Source organism: Setaria viridis, chromosome 4 (genome assembly GCF_005286985.2).
Source record: "Setaria viridis chromosome 4, Setaria_viridis_v4.0, whole genome shotgun sequence".
Taxonomy (NCBI): Eukaryota; Viridiplantae; Streptophyta; class Magnoliopsida; order Poales; family Poaceae; genus Setaria; species Setaria viridis.
In genome coordinates, this window is record NC_048266.2 from 20,653,424 (window position 1) to 20,678,629 (window position 25,206).

General features: G+C 46.7%; 3 protein-coding genes across 3 annotated transcripts; 1 reads left to right on the top strand and 2 right to left on the bottom strand.

Annotated features, from left to right (window-relative positions):
* Window positions 1–1,542: 1,542 nt before the first annotated feature.
* On the bottom strand, window positions 1,543–5,780 carry LOC140222606 (uncharacterized). Its single transcript, XM_072293439.1, has 2 exons — window positions 5,331–5,780; window positions 1,543–1,788 (listed from the first exon to the last, which is right to left on the bottom strand). The coding sequence occupies exons 1-2, from the start codon at window positions 5,778–5,780 to the stop codon at window positions 1,543–1,545; spliced, it is 696 nt and encodes a 231-aa protein (XP_072149540.1).
* Window positions 5,781–6,068: 288 nt separating this feature from the next.
* On the bottom strand, window positions 6,069–6,737 carry LOC117853521 (uncharacterized). Its single transcript, XM_034735854.1, has one exon. The coding sequence runs from the start codon at window positions 6,735–6,737 to the stop codon at window positions 6,069–6,071; it is 669 nt and encodes a 222-aa protein (XP_034591745.1).
* An 8,562-nt stretch (window positions 6,738–15,299) lies between these two features.
* On the top strand, window positions 15,300–24,484 carry LOC117851655 (uncharacterized). Its single transcript, XM_072293180.1, has 6 exons — window positions 15,300–16,026; window positions 22,290–23,073; window positions 23,198–23,397; window positions 23,597–23,709; window positions 24,031–24,171; window positions 24,247–24,484. The coding sequence occupies exons 1-6, from the start codon at window positions 15,469–15,471 to the stop codon at window positions 24,311–24,313; spliced, it is 1,863 nt and encodes a 620-aa protein (XP_072149281.1). The 5' UTR covers window positions 15,300–15,468; the 3' UTR covers window positions 24,314–24,484.
* The last annotated feature ends 722 nt before the right edge of the window (window positions 24,485–25,206 follow it).

The window sequence follows — 25,206 nt, forward strand, 5'->3', positions numbered from 1 at the left end:
GAGGAAGCGTCGCAAGCCGGACTGCTAGATCCGTGAGTTGCAACAGGCGAGGGCGTGGGAGGCGCGGCAGATGAGTTTCGCCAAAAGGTGTAAACCCTAGGGAGCCCCCACCCCTCTATTTATAGAGGTTCGTAATGGGCCTCTGTGTCCGAGGCCCATTAGTACTTGTAAACCTAATCCAACTCGGATCACATCCGAATTGGGCTTCCAGCCCCTTAAGTGTGTGAACCTATGGGTTCGGATACGTATAGACATGGCCTGAGTACTCCTACTCGGCCCAATAGTCAGTAGCGGCCTCTAGCAAGACGTGCCAACTCCTATACGCTCACGAAGATCATATCAGACGAACCATCACAACATTATATACATGCTATTCCCTTTGCCTCACGATATTTGGTCTAGCTCCAAGCCGACCGCTCTTTCTCGATCCTGTGATTCGGAATCCCTTTGTAGGTTAACTCTTAACGGTACGTAGCATGGCCATGCATTTTCAGATCCGATCACTCGAGGGGCCCAGAGATATCACTCTCAATCAAAGAGGAGCAAATCCCATCTTGATTGACCATGTCTCACAGCATGCTTCTTGACAAACCCGAAAACTACCTTTATAACTACCCTGTTACGGCGTAGCGTTTGATAGCCCCTAAGTAGGTCGATCCACATCTTGAATACATGCGACAATCCCAGGTCTAAGGACAAAGCGTATATGTTGTTTAAAGAGAGAACTACTTCTCGTGTTGGGTCAGTCCTAGCACATGTCTCCACATGTGCCCACATTATTAGTTCAACATCTCCATGTTCATGACTTGTGAAACATAGTCATCAACTAATACATGTGCTAGTCTAATATTCATGTGTGTCCTCACATGAACTCCGACTAGGGACAACTTTAGAATAACCATACAAGTAAAGAGTTTCACACACAATTCACATAATTGCAAATCAATTCAAGTAGCCTTTAATGGATATTCAATGAACACAATATAAATCATGGATACAAATGGAATATCATCATCTCTATGATTGCCTCTAGGGCATACCTCCAACATGCTTATCGGAACCTTACACTTCAATTCCTAATAGAGGTAAAGGAAACCTCTGGCAAAGTATCAGCCTCGGCCATATCATCATATAAAAGATCCTTCCTAGAAGAAATGTATGTCTTGGAATATGTGTCAAATTTGCAAATAAGTTCAGACAGGCAGCACAGGAAACAGATAAGAGTTTGAAGAAACAAAAATATTGAACTAATTAGCATGTCCCAAACGTCATGTATAATCATGTGATGTAATCCAGTTTTTCAGTATACGTGGAATTTCCCATGCAGTGACGTCATGTGACAAAATTAAGCAATCACTTCAACCTAAACACTTGACTTGATAATTAACAGCTCGTGTGGATGCAAATTATCCATGCAGTGTACCGCAAAGCATTTAAAATTACCTAGCAAGAGCAAGAAACATGGAATTGATGAGTTCAGTATTTTTTAAAAAATAAATGAAAAATGTAAGACATGCACGAATAATCATTATATTACCTCACCTATGGTGTTAGAACCTCCTTGTATACAATATTCTTCGTATACGTGCCATCTACAGTTTGTTCCTCATCTGCCTCTGTGTTTGGCGGAAGGGCGAGGATCTTGATATTCGTTCTGGCTGTGGCTCTAGACATAGCAACATACAACTGACCATGAGAGAACACAGGGGCGGGCAGGTACATACCCACATTTGGTATAGTTTGGCCCTGTGACTTGTTGACCGTCATGGCGAAGCTGAGTGTAACGACCTAGATTTTTTAAGCTGAGTTTTAATCTTAAGACAAGTCCCCTTATCTGGTCGACTCAGCCTCCTTTAGCCATTTCGGCTAAGTCTGGATTTCAGCCCGACCTAGCACCATAGAGTGGGTTTATCTTTGGGAAGTTGAACAGAACACCAAGAAATCCCTTCATAGAAGTTGGAGAATGAAGTTCCTATAATAACTTTATTAATTGGACCTTGGTCCAATTCACCTTCAAAACTCCCCAAATCTGCAGCTCAAATCAGCTCCGACCCCTGAAAACCAGCCAAACCGCCATTTTCCCTAAGTCCTGAAAGCAGGCGTTCCTCCAAACTTTGGAGCGTGGAATCCCTGAATCCACCGTGTCTTTGAACTTGGTCCTTTTACAAAAGTTGGACCTGGTTCCATGTGCTACAACTCTTGTAAAGGGAGTCAACATGGTGCGGATTAAAAATCGTGAGATCCAAAGGTTTGAAGATGGGCCCGACAGAGGATCTCGCGGATCCTTCGGCCAGGCAGTGACAGAGCGCACGTGCGCCGCGCCTCAGAGCGCCGCCGCCGCATGGCGTGACCTCGCTGGCGAGCGCCACCTCACCCAGTCGCCGGTCGCGACAAGATGGAGCAGCGCACCTCTTTCCCAGACGCGCGCAGAAGCGCCCTACAGACCCTTCCGCCCCATCTCGTCTCGCCCGAGGTCTCGCCTCCCGCACGCATCCGCCTCACCCGGATCCCTGACCGTGCACCCCAACACCTTCCGGCCCTCCCGTCACACCTCCGTCGCGCTGCCCGCACGCGCGTCCCGCGACGCTACCGTCTCCGCCAACCGCCGTGCAGGCAATGACAACTCCTTCCCCCGCCTCGCCAGTAGCGTGCCCCGGCAAAGCCGCTGTTCCCGCACATGCTCGTGTCACCGCTCGCCTTGTCACCTCGCCTACAGCGCCTTTCCCTCTCTCCTGTCCGCCAATGGCACCGCAGCCCTGGATGGCCGCGACCACACATGCGCGCAGACCGAGCAAATCAGTGTGCCCGGCAACCCACTTTGCCCCAGCCCCAAATCCTTGCTGCCCAACCAGCGCAAGATTGTGCCCGAGCTCGCCAATGGAGGTGTCGACCAATCGCCGCCGTGGCAGAGCACTTCTCCTCCCTCGATCTTATCCTCGCGCCTGCTCGAGCTCGCTTCCTTCCTCCAAATACTTCCGCGCAGCTATAAAAGGGGTACCGAAGCCCTTCACTGGAGTTTTGTTCACTACCACGGCCCTTGCCGCGCTGCTTGCTTTGTTCTTCTCCACCGCACTCGCCGCCGCACATTCCTCTGCTTCTCGCTCAAGCGCTGCCGCCTGAGCTCTCTATGGAGCTCCCCTTTCCGCCCAACACCACACCTTGCCGACCGCACCAGCTGCTTCACCATCCTGTCACACAGCTCTAGAGCTTGCGTGTTGTCCCCGAGAAGCCTCACCGCCATCGGAGCACCGCCAGACCTCGTTGCCGCTCGAAACTTACCGCCTTCCGCTGTTCCGCTTCGGCTTGTTTCCTCCCGACCCCAAGACCTCGCCCATAGGACCGGAGGTAAGCTGCCAACCCCTGCCCGTCTCGCTCGACCCCTGTCTAGCTCACCCGACCCTGTCTGTCTCGCCCGACCCCTGTCCGCCTCGCCCGAGGCCTCAGTTGTGTCTTTTCTTTTGGACCGAGGGTATCTGTGTAAAATTCTGAGGACTTCTCTGTGTGAAACCTGAGGACCCCGGTACAGTTATTTCTTGAGTCTAAGGGGTCAGATCGTAAGTTACTCTTTTAACTTGTTTGGAGTCAGCAGAAGCTTGGAGATTTCACCTTAAATTGAGGAAAAATCGGAAAAAAATGTGAAATCACTTGGGTTGGAATCCTCGTTCTGAGTTGAATCCAATAAAGTAGGTTTCGCACCTTTTCCTGTAGTTTTGCTATAGTTTTGGGTTTAATCCTTGCAGGTGCTGTTGAAATAAACGTCTAAGAGTCTCACCCTTGCATTGCATTTCGTGTAGAGCTGGACCTCGCCGACGGCACGTACGAGCTCCACCCGGTGCTGGAAGATGAAGCCGTAGCAGAGCCGCCGCCTGCAGGAGTTGAGCCCGTGCTCGCCAAGGACTAGTTCGCCACTGCCCCACTTGAAGGCAAGCCCCAGAGCATAACCCAGTTTTTCTAAACTTGTGCATGCCTTCTATTGTTATGAGTGTGCATTTACATTTCAGGAATTGTTTGAAACCGTAGATGCATGACTTGGTTTCCTTTGATCTGAACACTAGTATGATAGGCCGAGTAGCTGCTTTGCTTAAATAGGACTCGGTAAAAGTCGAGTGATTTCCTGTCACTCGTGAGTTATAGGAGTTGCTTGCTCTCCTTTTTGTTACAACTATAAGGACGATGGACGGGGTAGGGCTCTGTGAACTATTTTGGTGGTCGGTGGATTACCCCGTCTGTCTACATGAAAATGGACTAAGGTTGAAAGGTGATGGTGTTCGTGATCAAGTGTTTGAAAGTACTAATCTCATACCTAGTATGGGATGGGGAAGCCTAGTACCTGATTGAACTAGGGCGTGGCTTATACCCCTGCTGTCCCTGGAACGAGGTTCCCATGGTGCATCATGTGGGTGCAAGTGCGGTCATAGTGCAGCATTAGGCCAGGACTGTGGAGCATTGCATGCCAAGGGAAGTTTAGACCTGACACACGCCTGGGAATTGATGGGGACGGCCGACAAAGGAAGCGACCTTCGTGGTGCACGGATGTCGTGAGATTAGGTTCGTCATGCATGGTTAAGAAATTCGAGTCGATTTGTCTGCCTCTCACAGTTTGGGACTGCTTGATCACTATGCTACACTGAATAAGAATGGAAGATGATGGTGAAATATTTCTGTTACTTGCTTAATTGCTTGGAAACCACTTCTTGTTTAAGTATAGCTGCTAACCTAGAATGGTAAACAACAATAGAACTTATGGCTAAAACATTGAAAGTAAGGACCTACACTAGGCGCTTTTGGCAAACAACTCCTCAGCCAAAAAGCCTTGCATGTCTAGAGGTTGGTGGATTAGAATCACCCGTCGGGTAAGTCTTGTTGAGCATAGTTGCTCAGCCTTGCTTGTGGCACATCTTTCAGGTGAAGTTGGAGCCCCTGAGTTTTCTGCTTGTGGCACTTGGCGTCCCTAGCTTCCTCCTGGGTGGATGGTCGAGTGGGATCCCTCCTCGGACGGCAAGGGCAGGGATCATTGATGTCATGATCGGCCTCTTCATGACGTCCGACTTCGGTGCTAGCTTCGTTTGTTCTTTTCCGCTGCTTGAGAACTCTGGAAACTTTGTTTGAATTTCGAGACTGTTGTTGTAACAACTTAATGTACTTGTTTAATTTGGATGATCTATTGTATTCTCTGGAACCACTCACCTTCGTGTGAGCTCTGCTTTCTCGATCCTATTTGTTCATCGGAGGAAATCCGACAGACTGCCGAGTTAACTTGATTAAAGCAGATGATCGCGTGTCAGGCGACATAATTGTGCTTTAGCTAAGTTAATTCCGAGCGGTTCCACCACACTGAGCCTAATAGGGAACTGCTTCCTCTTAAATTGGAATGGGAACATCTCATCATCAGAGGGGCACAACGGTATTCGAGGAAGGAAAACCCTCTTTCCGGCATGCTGTCCCAGCACAATTTCAGCATCAATTGAATTTCTTTGGAAGCCTCGAACCACCAGCCTTGTACCATTGCACAGTCCATTCGCAGGGTTGATATTCCTAAGCAATATGACCGGGCAGCCGATCTTGAGCTTTAGCAAATGTGGAGGAAGCCCATTGGGAGTCAATGTGTTAAGGAACTCTGACGGATAGTAGTTATGCGGATCATCAATCGTGGAGTCGAAACTATGGTACACTATCTCCCCACCCTGGAACATGTCGATCATCTTCATATTAATATTGTCCACCCAATCATTACGTGTGGATAGAATCGCTCTGGAGGTGATGTAGTCCTTGTTTGTCATGTTTGCATTGAGGTTTGGAAAGATGCATTCAATCACCCTGTCAAGATCTTTCTCAGAATCCCCAGAGTATGGGACACATATATCATCAGGAAGACATACATCACCATCTCAGTTAACCTCCTCTATGCCACCACCAATGCGCAGTAGATATTCCGCAAACCACGAGTCACTCTGCGCCCTCATGTTGCACACGAGCTTAAGGTGGTGGATGGATTCCCAAAGATACGACCTCCGTAGAGAAGCATCGACTATCTGAGCCCTGGATCCTTTCCGTACAACAGAGAGAACCTATTTGAAATCCCCTCCAAAGACAGCAGTCTTCCCACCGAACGGCAGATCCCGCCAGCCCATTATATCACGTAGGCTGTTATCTAGGGCTTCCATAGCTTGCCTCTTTGCCATAGACGCCTCGTCCCAAATGATGAGAGATGCTTGCTGCAGTAGCTTTGCAGTACCACTCTGTTTGGTGAAACTACAACAACCACCATCCTCAAGAGTAAGGGGTATCTTGAAACGTGAGTGGGCCGTCCTCCCACCAGGCATTATAGACGCTGCGACACCAGATGTAGCTGTAGCAATGGCAAGCTTGTTCTGATTGCGAAGGGTTCCAAGAAGTGCCCTGTACAAAAATATCTTTCCTGTGCCGACAGGTCCATCTACAAAGAACAAACCGCCTTGTTCGGTGTCCACTTTGGACATTATCTCTTCGTAGGCAGCCCTCTGCTCCTCGTTTAGGGAATCAGATAGTCCCACATCTTTCAGATTCTGATCAATGCTTGCCTCCTCAAATATCTCACGAGGGATACCGCTGGCGTCGTCATATGCGTCGTTAATTCCTGGGAGAGGGAACGACCTTATGTCCTTTCCCATAGATTGCAACATATTCCTAATGTCAATCAAAACCATCTGTTCCACCAGACTCGGGTTTGGATTGTTAAGCCTGTAGTCTTCTGACATTGCGTCAAGGTGTTTTGTCCACAACCCAAACATATCATTCGGCTCGCAAAATACCAATATTGTTGCGAATAACCTACGCAATGAGGTTGGCATATGGAACAAACTGTTTTCCAGTAAGATACTCATCAAGTGTATTATCTTCTTCAATTAGGCCTCGCCTCTCCGCAGCTTCACAGAACGAAGGTAGGAGCACACCATCAACAGTCCTTAGGTCCCTATATGAAGTAGCCCTAGCAACATGGTTCAGGAGAACCTGAAGAAAGTAGCGTTCCCCCTCAGCCGGATGAGCCGATACGAGTCTCCCGACCTGGTATACGGCGTTTTTCCTTGGTTTCCAAAATTTACCATTAGACTCCCAAATATAATGCTTCGGAAAGTCACGGTACAAGATTCCTCGAGCTTCCTCATGAAGCCTGTTGTAGTCAAAGTACGCTGTCAGCATTGACTCGTCGGCACCTAGATGCTTGACAACCCGTTCGATCTTGTCCCGTTTATGATATGTAACCATATGCATGTCGGGAAGATGAAGCTGCAACTGCTGCACTGGTGGATGGTTCTTGCTCAAGTCAAAGCCATATATCCTCCACATCACTTCTAGAAGTGTCACCCATCGGGCCTCTCTGTTTTGCATGATCTCATCAACGTTCCCCTTGTCATCTTTTTTTCCAGCCTCCCTAATAGCCACAGACGCTCTGTCATGGCCCTTGTATATGTATTTGAATAGGTATTTCACGAATTTAATGCTACTACATGCCTCAACATTGATGTGGCAATTGAAAGTACGCAGCAGACATGGGTTGTATGGGACGACCCACTCATTGTCCAGGATGTGACCTCGAATTATTTCCTTATGACCATCATCACGTTGCCGATAGATGGGGTACGAATCCTTACCCTGCAACGTTGAATCGCAGAATGGCCGCGGGTAACGGTTCTTGCATGAAGTACGTCCCCTTGTGCATGGATATAATGGATTTAGCGTCCCGCATGGGCCATGCATCATATGCTTCGTCACCATCCTGTAGAGGTCAGGGTACTTCTTGTTTGGTAGCTCAGCGGAGATAAGTAGGTCATACTATTTTGGACACGTGATCTTGTACTTCCTCTGCATTATTAGCAAAAAGTGTGCATGCGGCAAACCCCTCTTCTGGAACTCCACGACATATACGAATGCACGGACCTTTCCAAGTATGTCTTTTTCCATCAACATCTTCTTAAGCTCCTCCAACTTCGCCCTGAACACTCAAGATACAAGATCTGGACGGTCCTGTGAACTCTGATCAGGATAAAGCTCATTCTTGATCTCATCCCAATTAGGATTGCATGTCATTGTGAGGAAGATATCCGGTTTACCAAACTTTTGCACTAGAGCCATCGCATCCATATACTGACGCCTCATATTACGGGGCCCTCCGATGAAAGTCGGGGATAGCACAGTACGCTTACCAACCTCATCAGCATCTTCCACCCCCGTACGCTAACTGTCAACCAAACCTTGGTACAGGTCAGCCGTAAGGATGTCCTGATTATTGCGGATGTAGTCTAGACGCGAGCTTTCGATCTTAACGTAGGTGTCGACGACAAACTGCTGGAATAGACGCTTGCCGTATAGTATAGGATTAAAAATCCCAAGCCGCATCTGGAATTTGTAGCAATAGTAATCACGCACGGAGACACATTTATTTCCAGCAGACCCTACACACATAAACATTGTTCATGTTAGTACCGTGATTAACAACATGCGGAACATTTGTCTAATGTTTGTAAGACACTATAAAGACATCTGAATTTACCAGCATCATCGTCACCACCACCATCAACACGCGCCTTGCGAATCGCTCGAGCTTTATTGACTTCAGCCATAGTCACACCAACTTTTGGAATGCAGTTGTGCCACCCAAGCTCACCTCTCGGAAAGAATAGCAGGAATGAGAGAGCATCGTAGCACCCATGATAGGACCGGATGCCATGGATCGACCTATCCTTCCCTTGGAGGACAACACTATTATCGAACTGGCCCCAACGCTTGCTGCCCTCAATCCAAACGGCAGCAACCTCTGACGTTAATGGCACGTTATATGTTCTTTGGTCTAGCCGTTGGTCAAGGTTCAACTCAACATGGTAATCCTCAAGGTTGTCAACTTGACCCATACTCCTAAAATTCTCTGAGTAGTGATTAATGCCATGTAAGATGTCCTTTAGCCTCTGGATGACTTCCCTGTCTTCTTGGGCAGACTTCTCACGGCACTTGCGGAGCCTATGATCAAGAGATGGATCGTCGTCATAAAAATAAAGCTCGAGGTGACCAGGTTCGTGACCATCCTCTTTACCAAATGATCTTATGTTATGGTAGATTTGACCATGGGCACAGAATGTGTAAATTCCACAGTTTCTCACGTCGGTGGTCACACGATCAAGCTTACAGTACATAGAAGTGAAAGAGAAGTGGCCATTGAAATATCTGATGTTTGCACGGAAATGCCAAGCATTAGCGTCCGAGCTCGACCACAATCTCACGAGTTTCGGTGGTGTCTCACGGGTGGAAAGATGAATCTTTCCACTACGACAACAGAATCCAGGTGGCTCGGACTCAAACTTCTTTGCATTGCAGTGCTCGCAGTTATCCTCTGACTTGAGCATGTGCGTCATGTCAGGGACATTGGCATAAACCGCATCATATGGATCTAGTACATCGGGTTCGTTGGGATCTTCATTAGCCGTCTCAAGATCGACATCCTCATCTTTTTCCCAATCATCAGGTTCTAATAATTAGCATGAGTATGAAGTGTTAGATTTTGGAAATAAGATAAGTCAAAGGTCACATAGATGCGCCGGGGTGTACCTTGGCCTCCAAAAAGGTACCCCTCATCCTCTTCCTTGTCGTCCTCAAATATGATGTTCTCATCGCAATCTGATGCAACATTGGCACATGAGTGATGAGACAAATGTATTTACATAGGTAGAATAATAGCATGCAGGAAGCACGTGCAACATTTACCATACTCTTCCATGGAGGCATGTGTCTGCCTATCCACCATGTGAAGGGATTGAATACAGCTCTTCAACAACAGATGGTTGTGTCTGAATACCTGTAGCGTCATTAGGTGCAGGCCTAGTATTTTTTGCAAAAGATTAATTGCAGGTGAGACATAGAAGAGGTATTGACAAATAAGCAAAGTGAATTTCTTTTTACCTGCTCCAAATATATTAGATGCAGTGAAGGGATGGGAGTCGCGAGCGTCTGTTTGGGTGCCATCTTTAGTAGTAGAATAGCAATAGGATACATGTAGGTTACTTTAAATATCATAATAATATAGTATATGAATACTAAGGTGGGCAAAGGATGTGAGCTAATTACCATTGTCCATGACACAAGACGTTTGAGTCGGCTGGCTCGTATAATTGAATTTTTCACAAGCAGGCTGTTTGGTATTTCTGCCAATGGTTGCTTCAAACATTTGATTACGCTGGTTTAGACGTGAATTCCTAATTCCAGGAGTCACAGGCTTGCTATGGATGGTGTGGTTTGCAGGGACCAGTTGGGGGGTAATGACTATAGGGGTTTGCTCCACAGCTGACTGGATGTAAACAGGCCTGTCGTTTACAAGGGGGATTTCCATATCATTCGATATTTTTTACGGCGATTTATCAGCAGGAGGGAATACCAGCTCCGGGGTAAAGTGAGGGCTTGCCATAGCGATAGAGTCAGGATGCAAATTGCTCGCTCGTCATTCCTTAACCATCTTTTTATAGTCTCTGTTGGCCTGTCTTCTTTTCTCTATATTGTCCTGTGGCGTCATCAATAATTTCTTTGCAGCTCTCAAATCACGCTGCCTCTTATTTATTAGAGCCCTCTGCCCCGGAGACATTGCCGCCCTACGTGCCCTATCCCTTCTACGCCTACGCTCGTTAGGTGTGAGGTCATTATCATCCATGTAACATGGTTCTAATCCAGCACCTAAAAAATGAGTTGCATTGATGTTTGGTTAATGTGTTTGGTGCATTAAGATGGCAACCATTGAGAATAACAAGATATCTGTTTAATTTATGAAGAATAAATATGATCTATGTGTTATATTTAGCAATGTGTCAGAACATTTATACCAAAACATTAAAGATAATGGTAATTAACAATCCAATATAGCAACAATATTTAAATGTTGCCAACATACACATAATTAATTAATGCGATGATTTCATAAACATATAATGAAATATTAATAAACAAAGGTACAAATTATAACTCTAGAGGAAGCATTCATAATTAAATAGCACTAAATAATTAGCCTGCACGGGATTACCTGCATCACCCACCGGGCTGCTACAAATTTCATCCCAAATGTCCCCCATGTCACCAAAAGTAGCATCATCGTTGCGTAATGCTGCGTTTATATCTAAAAAAGTTTAGAGTTATAAATTCCTAAAATAAAAGTGTGTAGGCGCACCTGATTCACCTGTCCCCACATGAAGTCAGTATTTATTTTCTCCCAAATCTCCCCTATGGAGCCAGCCATCATTTTCATCTGCCTCCATGTGTACACTGTCATCTACGTAAACTCCTCAATGTCAATATTTTGTCATGAAAAAATAAGGATGCAGAAGTGGAGCGAAACGAAGAACACAATAGTACTTTGGTGATGGTTTGGAATGTGCTGAATGGCACCTTGTTCCGTTTTTCTCCTCATACACCTCTCACGGCGTGTACTGTTATATTCAATCCTCTTATCATCGGACATTGTTGCAACCAAAAATCTCTTACGCTCTCTATCACGTTCATTAGGATCTACATGATGTGGGGTTCATAATGAGTGACAATAGTATATCACGAACCAAACGTCCAACTGTATCCTCACCTTGGACTGTTGTGTTTGTGAGATCTGTAAAAGGTACCCTAGACCACCTTGACCCGGATGGTTCCATCAAACGATAGTCGCTGCAAAAGTCTAAGGACAGGCATAACCGTAGACAATTAGGCTTTCTCGAGAGGGGGTTCTAGGACAAGTTGAGTTGCACAAGTTATCAGAAGATCACAAGAAAACCATTGAGCTAGATGCAAAAGAGCTGCAATTTAAATGATGCTCAAGGGATAGATCCATTTTTGTTAAAATGATTGCAAAGCAAAATAATCATTTTGCTCCAATTTTTGTTAGCTAGAATTCTGCATGAAAATGAAATAAAAAAATATTACTGTAGAATTCAATGAAATGGAAGAAATGATTACAGGAACAGAAATGATTTGAATGGGTAGCTTTCAATGGTAGTGCACTCATGCCTTTCAATATCAATATAGCCAGATAGTTCTAATAACCTGCAATGACACTTCAGTTGAATCTGCTTCACTTTCTCTTAGTCTCACCCTCACCCGACCCACTGCCATTTAACTATCATCCTACACAAGTGACAAAACTAAGCAATATAATCCTGGAAAGCAGCAATCCAGCCAGCACTTCAGCAGTGGTGAATACATGGTTAACAAAGCAGCAACATAGGCGGTAGCTAGGCTGACAACTGCTTAGAGCATAAAAAACATGCAGTGTTGAATTTTCACTGACCTCATGTATTTGCAACAATAGCTGATTTAATCAATGATGAGACATATAATTGAGTCAGAAGCAGGTCTATATAAAAAAAAAGTGTAACTGTAGCAGGAAGGGAGAGCTTTGAAATTTCACGCTGGTTTAATCAATGATGAGACATACAATTAAATCTCCATCAAATATACCTGATTTTTATAAAAGCAAGCCATTAGCTTCCCTTTTTCAGGGTAATACTTCAACTAACTGTATTAGGGGTTGTTGACTCGGGGGCTGTGTGGCACGTATACCAGAGACGAAATCACACTCGCGGCAGAGCTGTATTCCCTCTAATAGTTAAAGATGTTAAATACTCAAATTAGCTAAATAAGCCTGGAAAATATGTGTACACTACTCTAAGCCTATTCTGAGAACACAATTGCTGGTAATCAATTTTGTATGAGCTTGAAAAAATCTGATACATGTATCTCGTGAATGCACAGAAAAAGTTTAAAAAATCAGGAACAACAACAATGTTGAATAAATCAAGATCATACTCAAGACAAAAAAAACCTAGCAGGTGGCACAATAAAAAGGCAGAATTGCATCAGCTATCTGAACCATACCCAAATCAAGTGCGACTGTTCAACGCTCAGTTCAATTTGACTCATTCTACGATGGACCTGAAGCAGCTCCTCAACCTGATGACCAGGTGAGATTAGATCAACAAAAGAGTATAATAAGATTCAGACCTTGAGGTGTTTCAGGTCCCGGCGCGTTGGTGAACACCTGCAGCAGGTGCCACACGGCAACGTGCTCCGTCCTGTAGATGATGGAGAGGCAGATCTATGCCCACAAGTGAAAGCAAATAATCATTTTGCAATACTTCATAGTGTAACCACAGTAGTAAGAAAAATGGAAAATGGTAATTTGAAGACGACTAATTAGCAAATAATCAGCAGTATCATCACTTTACTATCAAACAGAACTCGAACTCTAATTCTTTGCTGAGACTCGGTTCTAGATACTCCTTGTTACCATCAAAAGATAACCCATTTCATGAAGCTTTGCTGAATTATGTGGCATGTCTGAGATATAAAGAGGTTTAATCTCACATGTAACAAAGAAAATTGCACAGTAAAAATGAATGCCCCTGGAATAAATGTGCAAAGGGGCCCAAACCACAGAAGCCCAAGGTAGCAGCAGGGAACAACAACGGTGACTTATCTTTCAAATATATTCAGTGTACTTGCAATGCCAATATCTGATAGAAATCAATACAAATTAACTTGTTTACAAACATGTAGTAATTTGTATGCAGTGCTGACGTCTTGGAACTATGGCATTGTCTCGTAGTACGTGCACTTATTAAATATTTTTCCATGCAGAGAATAGTAAACTATTCCCTTTCCCAAAATAAGAGCTGCTTCACTTCAATTTATCTTTCATCTAATATTTCTGAATTAAACAGTGAAATCATCACACATCGCAAAAGCATAACATCTAAAGATCAAACTGTGGTAGACTTTGATTTTTAAACACTTCATCATAAATCCATTTCAGTAGAAGGGATTAGGATTGAAGCACCATGGAAGAATCGCCGTCTGCAGTATTGCCAAATATGTACATCAGTACATGGCTAGTATTGGAAGTCTGGAACATCAAAATCTAATGAACATGTAGAGCATTAAAGCAAAAGGGAAAAACCAAGATTTAAGCGACCTGCAAGTTGAAATCCTGCTTAAAAAAATGAGAGCGGGCAGCGCGGCTTCCGCCGCAGGGAGGGGCGGTTGCGGTTCGCGGCGCGGCGGCGGCGCAGGGATGGGCGGCGATGGCTGGCTGCGCAGGAGGGTCGGCGGCGGCCTGCGCCGCAGGGAGGTGCGGCGGCAACGGGACGGCGCAGGGAGGGGATTTTTACGCAGGGAAGGAGAGTTGGCACCGCGGCTGCCGACGCCAGGAGGGGCGGCTGCGCCTCGCGACACGGCGGCGGCGCAGGGATGGGCGGCGTCGACGCAGGGAGGGAGAGCTGGGGGCGCGGCTGCGGCGCAGGGTGGGACGGCGACGGATAGCAGCGCAGGGAGGGGCGGCGGCAGCTGGTGAAGCGGCGGCGGCAGCTGGTGAAGCGGCGGCGGCAGCTGGTGAAGCGGCGGCGGCGCAGGGTGGAACGGCAACGGCTAGCGGCGCAGGGAGGGGCGCGGCGGCTAGCGACGCAGGGAGAAGGACGAAGGGAGGGAGAGCTGGCGGTGGTGCAGGGATTGGCGGCGGCGGCTGGCGGCGTGGAACGGGGCGGTAGCTGGCGACGCAGGGGGAAGTATTCGCGGCGTAGGGTTCCGCACGGAGCAAAAAAATGGACGGAGGAGGAAGCTTGGAGCACCGGAAATCAGGAGACTGCCAAGTCGACAGTCCCCGCGCGGAGGGACCTCGAACCGACGGCCGAGGTACGCCGGAGCGAGGGCCATCACGCCCCGTCCGAATGACGGACCGCGTTTTTGTGCCCACTTTGCTTTTGATATAGTAGAGAAACGAAGACCTGACCGCTATATTAAAAAGGAGTGCCTAGGAAGGCAAAAAAAGAACTATACAAATACCGTCATTAGTGCATGATTGACAATAAGGCTAGGCAGTTTCCAGTATAACGTTCCTAAATAGGCTGTATTCGGGTTTGTTTTTGCTAGTTCCTTCATGCCAGTTATACCTTATGATTATCAAAGGCACTTGAATTAACGGAAGGAAATGAAGAATTCATTTTCCCTATAATTTTCACCTAAAAGATCCTATAATTGAAAGTGATTCATAAGAAATTTCCGTATCCTTCTTTCTGCAGGAGTATCAACTAGATTGCGTTTTTTGTTCGGAAAGAGGTGAAGGGATGAGTTTTAGTTCACACATGTCCAATTCTCGCTGACCAAAAAGTATACACCCGACGTCCATCTGCCGCTGCGCGTGGCGCGTTGGCGCTTGGCGATTCTAATGCAGCTAGCTCTCAGCACCACAGAACTATCACAGCAGCGCCTCCACCCCACACGCTCTATCGAATCCATCCAGCATCCACCGCGTCCCGAGGAACTCCTGGCCCGAAAATATCCCTCCGCGCGACCTGCTAATATCTCTCGCCGAGATATTTCCCCAGGCGCGGACGTGTATGTCATCTCCCGTTTCCAAGGACTACTCATGCACTGGCATTGTGTGCCGTTGCTCCTCGCTCGTAACTAGCTGCTATGGCCACCGTCACCACTTCTTCGCCGGCCACTCTGCAGCCATGCAAGCACGCGAGCCACGGCGAGGTGCGGCACTGCCCTCCTCTCCCGTGGAGGAGGAGGAGGAGGAGCTACGGCCAGGTGACGACAAGAGCCACGGCGAGCTCCCGTGGGCAGCCCTCGGTGACGGGCGGCCGGGTTGAGGTGCCCGTCGGCGTCGCCGCGGAGGCGGGGGAGGAGGGCGACAGTATCCGGAGGCTGCAGAACGGGCCGGACGTGCGGGGCGTGGCGCTGGAGGGGGAGAATGGCCGGCCCGTGGACCTCACGCCGCTGGCGGTCGAGGTCATCGCGGAGAGCTTCGGGGAGTGGCTACATGAGGAGCTCCAGCGGCCGGAGGGCGAGGAGCTGCGGGTGTCCGTGGGCCGGGACCCGCGGCTGTCGGGCGCGCGGCTCAGCGCGGCGCTCTTTGCGGGGCTCGCGAGGGCGGGGTGCTCCGTGTTTGACGTGGGGCTCGCCACCACGCCCGCGTGCTTCATGAGCACCGTACTGCCTCGGTTCAACTATGACGCGTCCGTTATGGTAATGCTCTGTCTAGCATTATTTAATTTCTCTAGATGTTTCACTTCTTACGTGTTTACGTCCGATCATTGAGATTCTCGACTAGTAGCTACGCATGTAGGTGGCCAACCGGGCCGCACGGCACAGCACGGCACGGCCACGGGCACGGCGTGGCACGGCACTATACGGCACGGCACTATGTGGCACGGTGGTTTAGCCGTGCCGTGCCTCGTAGTGCCGCCGTGCCGACATCTCGGCATGAGCACAGCCTAAAGCCAATTAGCCGTGCCGTGCCGGCATGGCAGCCCATCGTGGTCGCGCCCCTCCACAGCTTCGCTCCTCCCGGCCACAGCAGACCTCGGCGGCGGCGGGGGCCCCTCCACTCCTCCCGACGGTGGTGGACCCTGGCGGCGGCGGGGGCCCACCACTCCTCCTGGTGGCCACGTCCCGGCGGCGGCCCCCCGCGGGCGGCCACGGGAGAGAGCCAGATAGGGAGGGGAGGAGCCTCGACCGCGCTCCGGCGGCGGCCCCCTGCGGGCGGCCACGGAAGAGAAGTAGGGAGGGTCGGGCCGTCGGGGAGATGGGAGAGATCGAGAGTGAGAGTGCAGCTACGCAAGAGAGGAGAGTTAGTTAGGGTTCCAGGCACATATTTCTTTATATATGCCGGTCTCTGCTCATCTACCGGTGCTGGTGCATCCTGATGGCATCCAACGGCTGGGAGGAATCGGGCCGCTATCGTGCCGGCCCATTAAGTGTGCTGGCACTACGTGCTTGTACCCATGCCGGCACTACGTGCCGAAATGGTGGCTGTGCCGTGCCAGGCACTGGCACTATGAGTCACGGGCCGGGCTGTTCCTAGGCCGTGCTTTTTCGTGTCGTGCATGGTGCGGCTCATAGTGCTAGTGCCAAATGGCCAACTATAGCTACGCAATAAGCAGTAGAGTTCATGAGTCTCTTTGGTATGGCAGCGTCCATCTAGACCCTATTTGGAAGAGGAGGACAGTTCTTTGAAAATTTAGGTCTTCACCGTAATACCTTGAAAGGGGTGCATTGGATGTTTAAAAAAACTAAGGCTCGAAGCACATATAAAACTTATTCTAATTTCTATCTAGATGTGCAGTAATGCTATATCTACTGCAAAAGTGTTTTGCACCTTAGTTCCAATCATATAAAATACACATGGCAATTCTAGGAAAGGTAAACTGGAAAGTAAGTGTAATATGAAATGCGAAAGGTAAATAAGGTAGAGAAGTCAAACGCTCAGCACGGTGACATGGCAATTTTTACCGAGGTATCGGAAAGTGAAGCTTTCCACTAGTCCTCATTGTTGGAGCCCCTCTCAAAGGGAATGATAGCGCAAGGGCGTAAACTCTCCGGTCAAGTAACTCCGTATGATAGCTTACGGGTCTTCCCCATGCGCAAGTGGGTCTCCAACTAGCCTCTCCTGGATGCTCCTTGCCGTTCTTCACTTGGTAGAGCTTCGACAAAATGCCAAGGACCTCTCCTCCTTTTCACATGCACCGGTGGCCACTCCACAAACGTGGTTGGAGGGTCTCGCAAGACTTACAAGCCCCGGATTTACAACTCTTGGTGCGTCACGCACCGATACTAACTTTAGGCTAATCACTAAAGCAATGTTCTAATGGGCCTAAACTAGAACTAATTAAGACCTAAATTATGCTAATTGCCTTAATCTTCTCTTAAGCACTTTGGTGGATAGAGCACTTGTGTGTATGTGAGAACCAAGCCTATAGCTTTTCCAAGCTCTAACACCTAAGAAATATTAGCCGTTGCTCCAACGATCCTAGAATCTGTGATCACCGACTGATTCGGTGCTCCCTAGATGCACGTCACCGGATGAATCGGTGATACTGTTCTGTTGTGCTACTGACACTTGGGCCCCATGGACACCGACCGATTCAGTGCCCCTCCTTGACCATCACTGTTTGAATCGGCAGTTCCTTCGTTCTAACCATTTCTTCTTCTTTGGCAGAGAGCACCAACTGATTCGACGTATCTTCACTGTAGTCACCCGGTGATATAAATGAAAACCTCTAGAGCTGATTCTGAGCCGATCATGAGCCAAGCTGATCGCACCGACTAATTCAGTGGTGATCCATTGTGTCTACCGAGTGGGTCGGTGTACATAGCGCACGTCCTTGGCCCTACTTCTGTTCCTCTTTGTCACTGACTGATAAAGTGCTTTTGCCAATGGTCATCGTATGAATCAGTAGATTGTGTCGGTGCATATTTCCGGCAAGATTCGCTTCAAGTCCTCATGTATTTTTGTCTCAGCTTCAATCTCTGGATCTTTACTATCATTTGGATGCCATAGAATTCTTCTAAGTTTTTCGTTTTCTTCTCATTTTGATGGATTTGGAATTCATCCTTGGGACCTGTGAAACACCTATAAAGGTACATATTGAAACCACATTAGTCCTAATGACCACATTGTTGTTAATCACCAAAATCATTATTGCCTAGGGCTAGTTTCCTTACAAACTCCTGCTTTTTAGTGATTGATGACAACACAAGACAAGCAAGAAAAATTAAATACAACTATTTGCTTGATGTAATGCAAGAGCAAGAACATATGCTAATTTAAATATGCAATGGATACCAAATTGAAGTAAAATACCTTGCTCTTACAAATTTGAAATCTCCCTCATGTGGTCATGATGGATATAAGGCTCCCCCTTATTCCAATGTCACTTTTCTCCAAATTCTTGCAATCTCCCCCAACTTGAAATCTACAATCTCCCCTAAACTTGATGTTCTTGCTTTTCTTGCATGCTCCCCCTTAAGGGTGGCTCCCCCTTAAGGTCTACTTGCTTTGGTCGCAAAAATTCTCCCTCTTTGAAATTAAATACCGAAAAAGAAATACATTAAAAGCACAAGGAAGAGTTTCATAGATCATGATCTTTTGGGTGTGGAAGGCAAACTAGATCATGACCATGAAACTTGCATAACGTAGACTAAGCTCTCCCTAAGTGTGTGCATACATATAGTGGATGGCAAAGCATATGCATAGCTAGTCAATTAAGTTTAATATATATTATGCATGGAGATAGTTTTGAATGAATTGAAATGATATCAATGTAAACAAGGATATCAAATGAACATTTAAGCACCATTTGAAGGATAATGCTTGCATATCTCTGGGGATCCATTTCTTGCAACATGAGACTATACACATGTTAAACTTGCAAACATGTTAGTTTCAAAATCACAAACCATAAGATAGCTCCATCTAAATATGTGCATACAAGTATTTGAATTACTTGTGAGAGACATGCACAAGTTAATAACGATATTGTAAAGTTATCCTATGACTTGGAATTGACATATAAGATATAAAATAAGAACTAGTGCCATTTCCCTGCAACTTGCTCATGGTTTAGAGAGAAGCACAAGAAACCTATCATATGAAAAAATTACTCTAGGCAATGCAAAAGGAATTTAAATATGCTCATGCAATCCTAGTCGAGTATAGGAACTAGATACTAATTGAAAGTGCATGAAAGGACATCTAGTTACCTGGTTACTTTTGGAGGATTTGGGTATTGGATTCATCAATGATTTGAAACTTGCTTCAAATCTTGATTAACTTGGCTCTTGCATGAAATGCTCTTCTCTTGTGGCCAATGCTCTTCTCTTGTGGCCAAGTCTCAAAATACTCCCGAGTCCCGCGGACTCTAAGTCGCTTTTGGAACCCAAACCTTCTTGGAGCTATTCAAGGTACTGATAATTTCCTTGGGCACCCAAGTAGGTTGGTTCCACCCCTTGCCTTGCTTGTTGATCAAGTGAGCCACCATCTTATTATATTTCTTCTTGAGAAGATAGGGTGTGCTCTTTTTCAACCTTCAAGTAGGGCTAGGTGTTGAAGTTGATTTGCTTCTTCTTTTCTTCCCTTTCTTCTTATTCCTACACTCATAGAACTTGTAGCCTTCTTGATGGCATGAGTAGCAAGTTATGGTTGCATCCTTCTCAAGCTTCTTCATCATCTTGGGACGGTTATGTTAACGAGGTTTTTTCTTGCTCTCGTGCCTTTTCATTGCTTTTGAGTCTTGTCAAGTCCCTCATGACCCTTTCCACTTCTTACTTGAGCTTATCATTTTCTTGAGCAATGAGATCATCACATGTTTTTACAACAACTACTGGAGAACCGTCCTTAAGTACCGATCAATAACCCCCCTTTACTACCGGGCGCCTGACCTGTATCGCTTGTTCTTTATGGCGTGGCATTTAGTACCAGTCAAAATGCCTGGTACTAAATGGGGATTTTAGTACCGGTCGGCACCGACTGGTTTTGCGCCCAAAAAATAAAGAAAAAAATTAACGAATGAACAGTCGGGAGGTCCCCGCAAATGCGCATCATCACAAGTCACAAGTCACGCGAATTTCACGCGTAATATGCGCGTGTGCAGTCCGTGGGATTCGAACCCACAACCTCAAGCCTCGCGCAAACCTTCCTTACCATCTCACCTACACAACACATGTGATGGAGTTAGATATGGTTCCTTCTGAAGTAACCCGTGGAGAGGCCTTTAGTACCAAGCAATAACACATTTAGTACCGGTTGGTGTTATTGCCCGGTACTACATGGTACTCCACGAGGTACTAATGTTATTGCCCGGTACTAAATGGTCCATGCCTTTTAGCACCGGGCATATAATACCAACTAGTACTAAATGGTGAGGGCATATAACACCAACAAATAAACCGGTTGGTGTTATATGCGTGGTACTAAAAGGCCTTCGAGGATCAAAAATTTTTACCCGGTACTAATTTCGCGCGTTAGTACCGGACGAAAACGTCAAGGACGAATGCTCATATTTCTAGTAGTGAACATTCTTGGCACAAGTCTCATTGCAAGATGGTGAGTAAGATTTATCAATTAAATCAATGCAAGAAGTAGATTCATCCTTTTTATATTTATCATGAAAAGGTGTGGATGTCTTGTTAGAGGTAGTTTTATATATCTTGTTCAAGGGCATCAATTTTCTTAGTTATCTCATAATTTTGGTTAATGACCGCATCAATTTTTCAGCCAATTCTTTATAGTTGGATGATGAGTTTGCCAATGTTTCTTCGAGTTCCTTGTTTTTAGAAAGAAGTTTTATTATAGCTACCTCTTGGCTACGAACATGATCGGCTGGCTCATGAATGGAAGGAGAGGATTCATCATCACTTACATCGCTACCCATACCTTTGGCTATTAGAAATGTGCGATGAGCTCACTGATGATAAGAAGGCACATAGCTTACGGTGAGTTTTGTCATCACTTGAGCTTGCCATATCAAACCCAAGCCTTCCAATGCTTGTGAAGGTCTTCTTCTTGCTTTCCTTCTTCTCCTTCTTCCTTTCTTTTCTCTCTTTCTATCTTTGCTTATGTCTCTTCTCCATGAGTGGATAATATTCAATGCAATGTCCCTCCTCACCACATGCATTCCTTCTTTTTTCTTAGATTGCGACGAACCAATTTTTTCATGGGGACACCTTTGGAGTTGAGCTTCTTGAGTAGCTTATTTACTCCTTTTACAAGTTGCTTGATTTCTTTATCATCGAAGAAGTTGCTACTACTTTTTTGATCATCATTTTCATCTTCCGCCTCATCATCACTTTCCTCGTTTAAATCAGACTAGTTCTCTCATTTAAATCGGTGTTACGGTGTAATCTCTCATTTAAATCGGTGTTACGGTGTAAGAGCAACTCCAAGAGCCTGCTAATCTTACCCCAATACCTTTTTTAGGAAAAAAGAGAGAAAAAATGAACTCCAACAATCCACCTAAACCTTCCCCAATTTTTTAGCGACGCTAAAAAACAGCCTGCCACCGCGTATATTTTAGCGTTGGCGTTCCTCCCCCAATCCTGATTCCCGTACACCCGCGCGTCCCTTCCGATGGGCCCAATACGATGACGTGGCCTGTGTTTGAAATATTGGGGGCTATTTATTAGCGATCTGTTGTGGACTGATATGCTTTTGGGGGAAATTTTTTTTGGAAGAACCCCCAATACATAGTTTTGGGAAAGAATTTTTTAGGATACTCTTGGAGTTGCTCTAAGTAGGCTGCTGGCAAGAAAAGCAGCATGGAGTTGCTCTAAGTAGGCTGCTGGCAAGAAAAGCAGCATGCGTTCCAATGACGAACTGACGATCCGGTTGAACGACGACGCCAACCCACCAAACGAGAGTTGTTGTAATTTTTGGGTTCCAGTTACAGGTGTGAGAGGTGGTGAGAGCAGCCTTTGGGGAAGAAGTATTTATAGCGGTAGTAATTCTGCAGATGACGGCATCACACCTGCCCTACACCCGCAACGGCCTCAAGTTCTTCACCAAGCGCGGCGGGTTAACCTCCGGCGACGTCGAGAAGATCTGCTATCGCGCGGCGAAGAAGTATGTGGCCCGGAAGATGGGCTCCGGCGGCGGGGGCATGCCGCCGGTGGTGATGCGCGTAGACCTCATGAGCGCCTACGCGCAGCACCTCCGCGACATCATCAAGCAGCGCGTCGCGCACCCGACGCACTACGACACCCCGCTGAAGGGCTTCAAGGTTGTCGTGAACGCCGGCAACGGCTGCGGCGGCTTCTTCACGTGGGACGTACTGGAGAAGCTCGGCGCCGACACGACGGGTAGCCTGCACCTGGAGCCCGACGGCACGTTCCCCAACCACATGCCCAACCCGGAGGACGCCACCGCCATGTCGCTCACCCGCGACGCCGTGCTGGCTCACGGCGCGGACCTGGGCGTCGTCTTCGACACCGACGTGGACCGCAGCGGCGTGGTCGACGACACGGGCGCGGCCATCAACGGCGACAGGCTCATCGCACTCATGTCGGCCATCGTGCTGGACGAGCACCCGAGCACGACGGTTGTCACCGACGCGCGCGCCAGCGACGGGCTCACGCGGTTCATCGCCTCCAGGGGAGGCCAGCACTGCCTCTACCGCGTGGGCTACCGCAACGTCATCGACAAGGGCGTGCAGCTCAACACCGACGGCGTCGAGACGCACCTGATGATGGAGACCACCGGCCACGGCGCGCTCAAGGAGAACTACTTCCTCGACGATGGTGCGTGAACTCTCTTACACCTTGAGCTCACTCTCCTAATTGACATACAACAAAAATACAAAATAGAAGATGATGACTCGATCTTATTTCCATTGTCGATCTCTTTGCTCTTCTTACCGTGAAGGTGCGTACATGGTGGTGAAGATCGTCATCGAGATGGTCCGGATGAAACTGTCAGGATTGGAGGGAGGCGTAGGGAGCCTCATCATGGATCTTGAGGAGCCTGCCGAATCAGTGTTGTTGAGGATGAACATACTGGGTGAACCCAAGTATGCAAAACAAAGGGGTACAATGGCCGTCGAGGCTTTCAAGAAATACATCGAGGTAAATCTAAAATATTGTTACCTTGATTAAAGCAGAAAGAGAATTGTTGAAACTGTTTGTTTATCACGCACGCTATTCTTTGTGGTTCTGATACGCCTATATATAATATATATTTTTTGCACGAATTTCACTAATCTGGCAGCTCTATACAATCTTATTGAATTCTTCCGTTGTTTTATTCTGGCGCATATATTATTAGGAGGACAAACTTTCCGGTTGGGTGCTCGATGATTGCGGGGATTGCTCAGTTGCCGAGGGATGCCTCGTGGACACAAATGATCATCCCATCGATGTTGATGCATACATGTACAGGTATACGTGATGCCTGCATGGTTTTCCTTTTAACCTAAGCTTTCTTTCGCAATGTATTCGTGGTAGTAGGCCTCTTTTTCTGTTTCAAAACGACCTCATCTGTATTCCGTCATCACTCATCAGTCTTCACCAATTTCGGAAAAGACAACACAAGTCGTGTTTTCAGAAATTTTACTTACTAGTCACTCCACAATAGGTCATTTCTTAGAAAACATTTATATTCCGCACGTCCATGGAGTGATGTTAAACAAATAACCATGCACTGCCGTCACAACGACGGTCAGGCAGCCCCGGTGCTTACTTACTACTTTGTGAAAGCAGAGCAAAACTTTACGACGAGAATAAGAAACCGGTGGGCATGGTCCACGTTCGTCAAAGCGTTCATAATCCCAATATAGCACTGAACATGCAATCCTATGTTCCTGATGGTTGCAAATTCATGGCAAGGGATCTTCACAAAAGGTACATAATTCTCAGCACATCCTAATTTTTTCTTAAATGTTCGTGAATTATTTCATCTGTGATTCTTAATTCCAGGTTTTTGTTGGCAAGTGGAGTAAATGAGTTTGTTGACATTAGCGAAGTAGAGAAATTCGTGAAGTAGAGCTTTGTCATCAATATATTTGTATAACGTACATATAGATCCTAGGTGGAAGAAAGAGTTCACCGTAGTTGGAGAGTCCAGCGATTACATTATTCGTGTATCCTTGTATTTAGCGATGTACTATACATGTCATTATTGTTGATTCTGGTTGAAGGATAGTGATTTCAGCAAGTGTTTTCTATGTATCATATCTCTGCTCCTTGCTGCAATGCATAGCTGCAACTAATTGCATTCAGCTCAGAGCATACATCGGCTGCAAACTTCCCCAACATGATTCTACTTGTTCTGTACTCGTTTGAATTACAAAGAACTGCATACGGCCCACACACTCACACATTATTTACGTATCCTTGTATTTAGCGATGTGTATGGCAATATTGTCGATTCTAGTTAAAAGATAATGATTTCAGCAAATGTACCGTTCTATATGTCATATTTCGCTCCGCAATGCATAACTAATTGCATTTAGCTCAGAGCATATATGGGCTGCAGACTTCCCTAACATGGTTCTGTTAGCTATCCAGGATTACTAGCTCCAGATAGAACACCAATAACTTTGAATAGGTTCATGCAAACATACCATCGTTCGACGAGTTAGCCATAGCAGCTCGTTGACGACCCGTGCCTGCTTAATACAGCAGGCTCTTAGACTCTTAGTTGATGGAAATCTCTAGGCAGTCCTTCCCAGTGCTCCAGCAGCAGCTTGATTGGTAACAAGTCTTAGGTCAGTTCAGCTTGAGACCGTGGAGATCCGGTCTTTAGGTCATTCTCAATGGGGATTTCATGAATAATAAATGGGGTGCCATGTAGGCAATTGTGATGACGTGGTACACTATATACGGGGTGAGAGAAGAAACTAGTTTTATGGGGATGAAACCATATATATACTGTTT

Excerpts from the sequence above, each read along its gene's own strand:
- LOC140222606 (XM_072293439.1), bottom strand. The coding sequence starts at position 5,780 with ATGACAAACAAGGACTACATCACCTCCAGAGCGATTCTATCCACACGT. Across the intron at positions 1,789-5,330 it reads TCCCTATTAGGCTCAGTGTG|GTCGTTACACTCAGCTTCGC; the intron begins GTGGAACCGCTC and ends TAAAAAATCTAG.
- LOC117853521 (XM_034735854.1), bottom strand. The coding sequence starts at position 6,737 with ATGTCAGAAGACTACAGGCTTAACAATCCAAACCCGAGTCTGGTGGAA.
- LOC117851655 (XM_072293180.1), top strand. The coding sequence starts at position 15,469 with ATGGCCACCGTCACCACTTCTTCGCCGGCCACTCTGCAGCCATGCAAG. Across the intron at positions 16,027-22,289 it reads ACTATGACGCGTCCGTTATG|ATGACGGCATCACACCTGCC; the intron begins GTAATGCTCTGT and ends GTAATTCTGCAG. Across the intron at positions 24,172-24,246 it reads GCAAGGGATCTTCACAAAAG|GTTTTTGTTGGCAAGTGGAG; the intron begins GTACATAATTCT and ends TCTTAATTCCAG.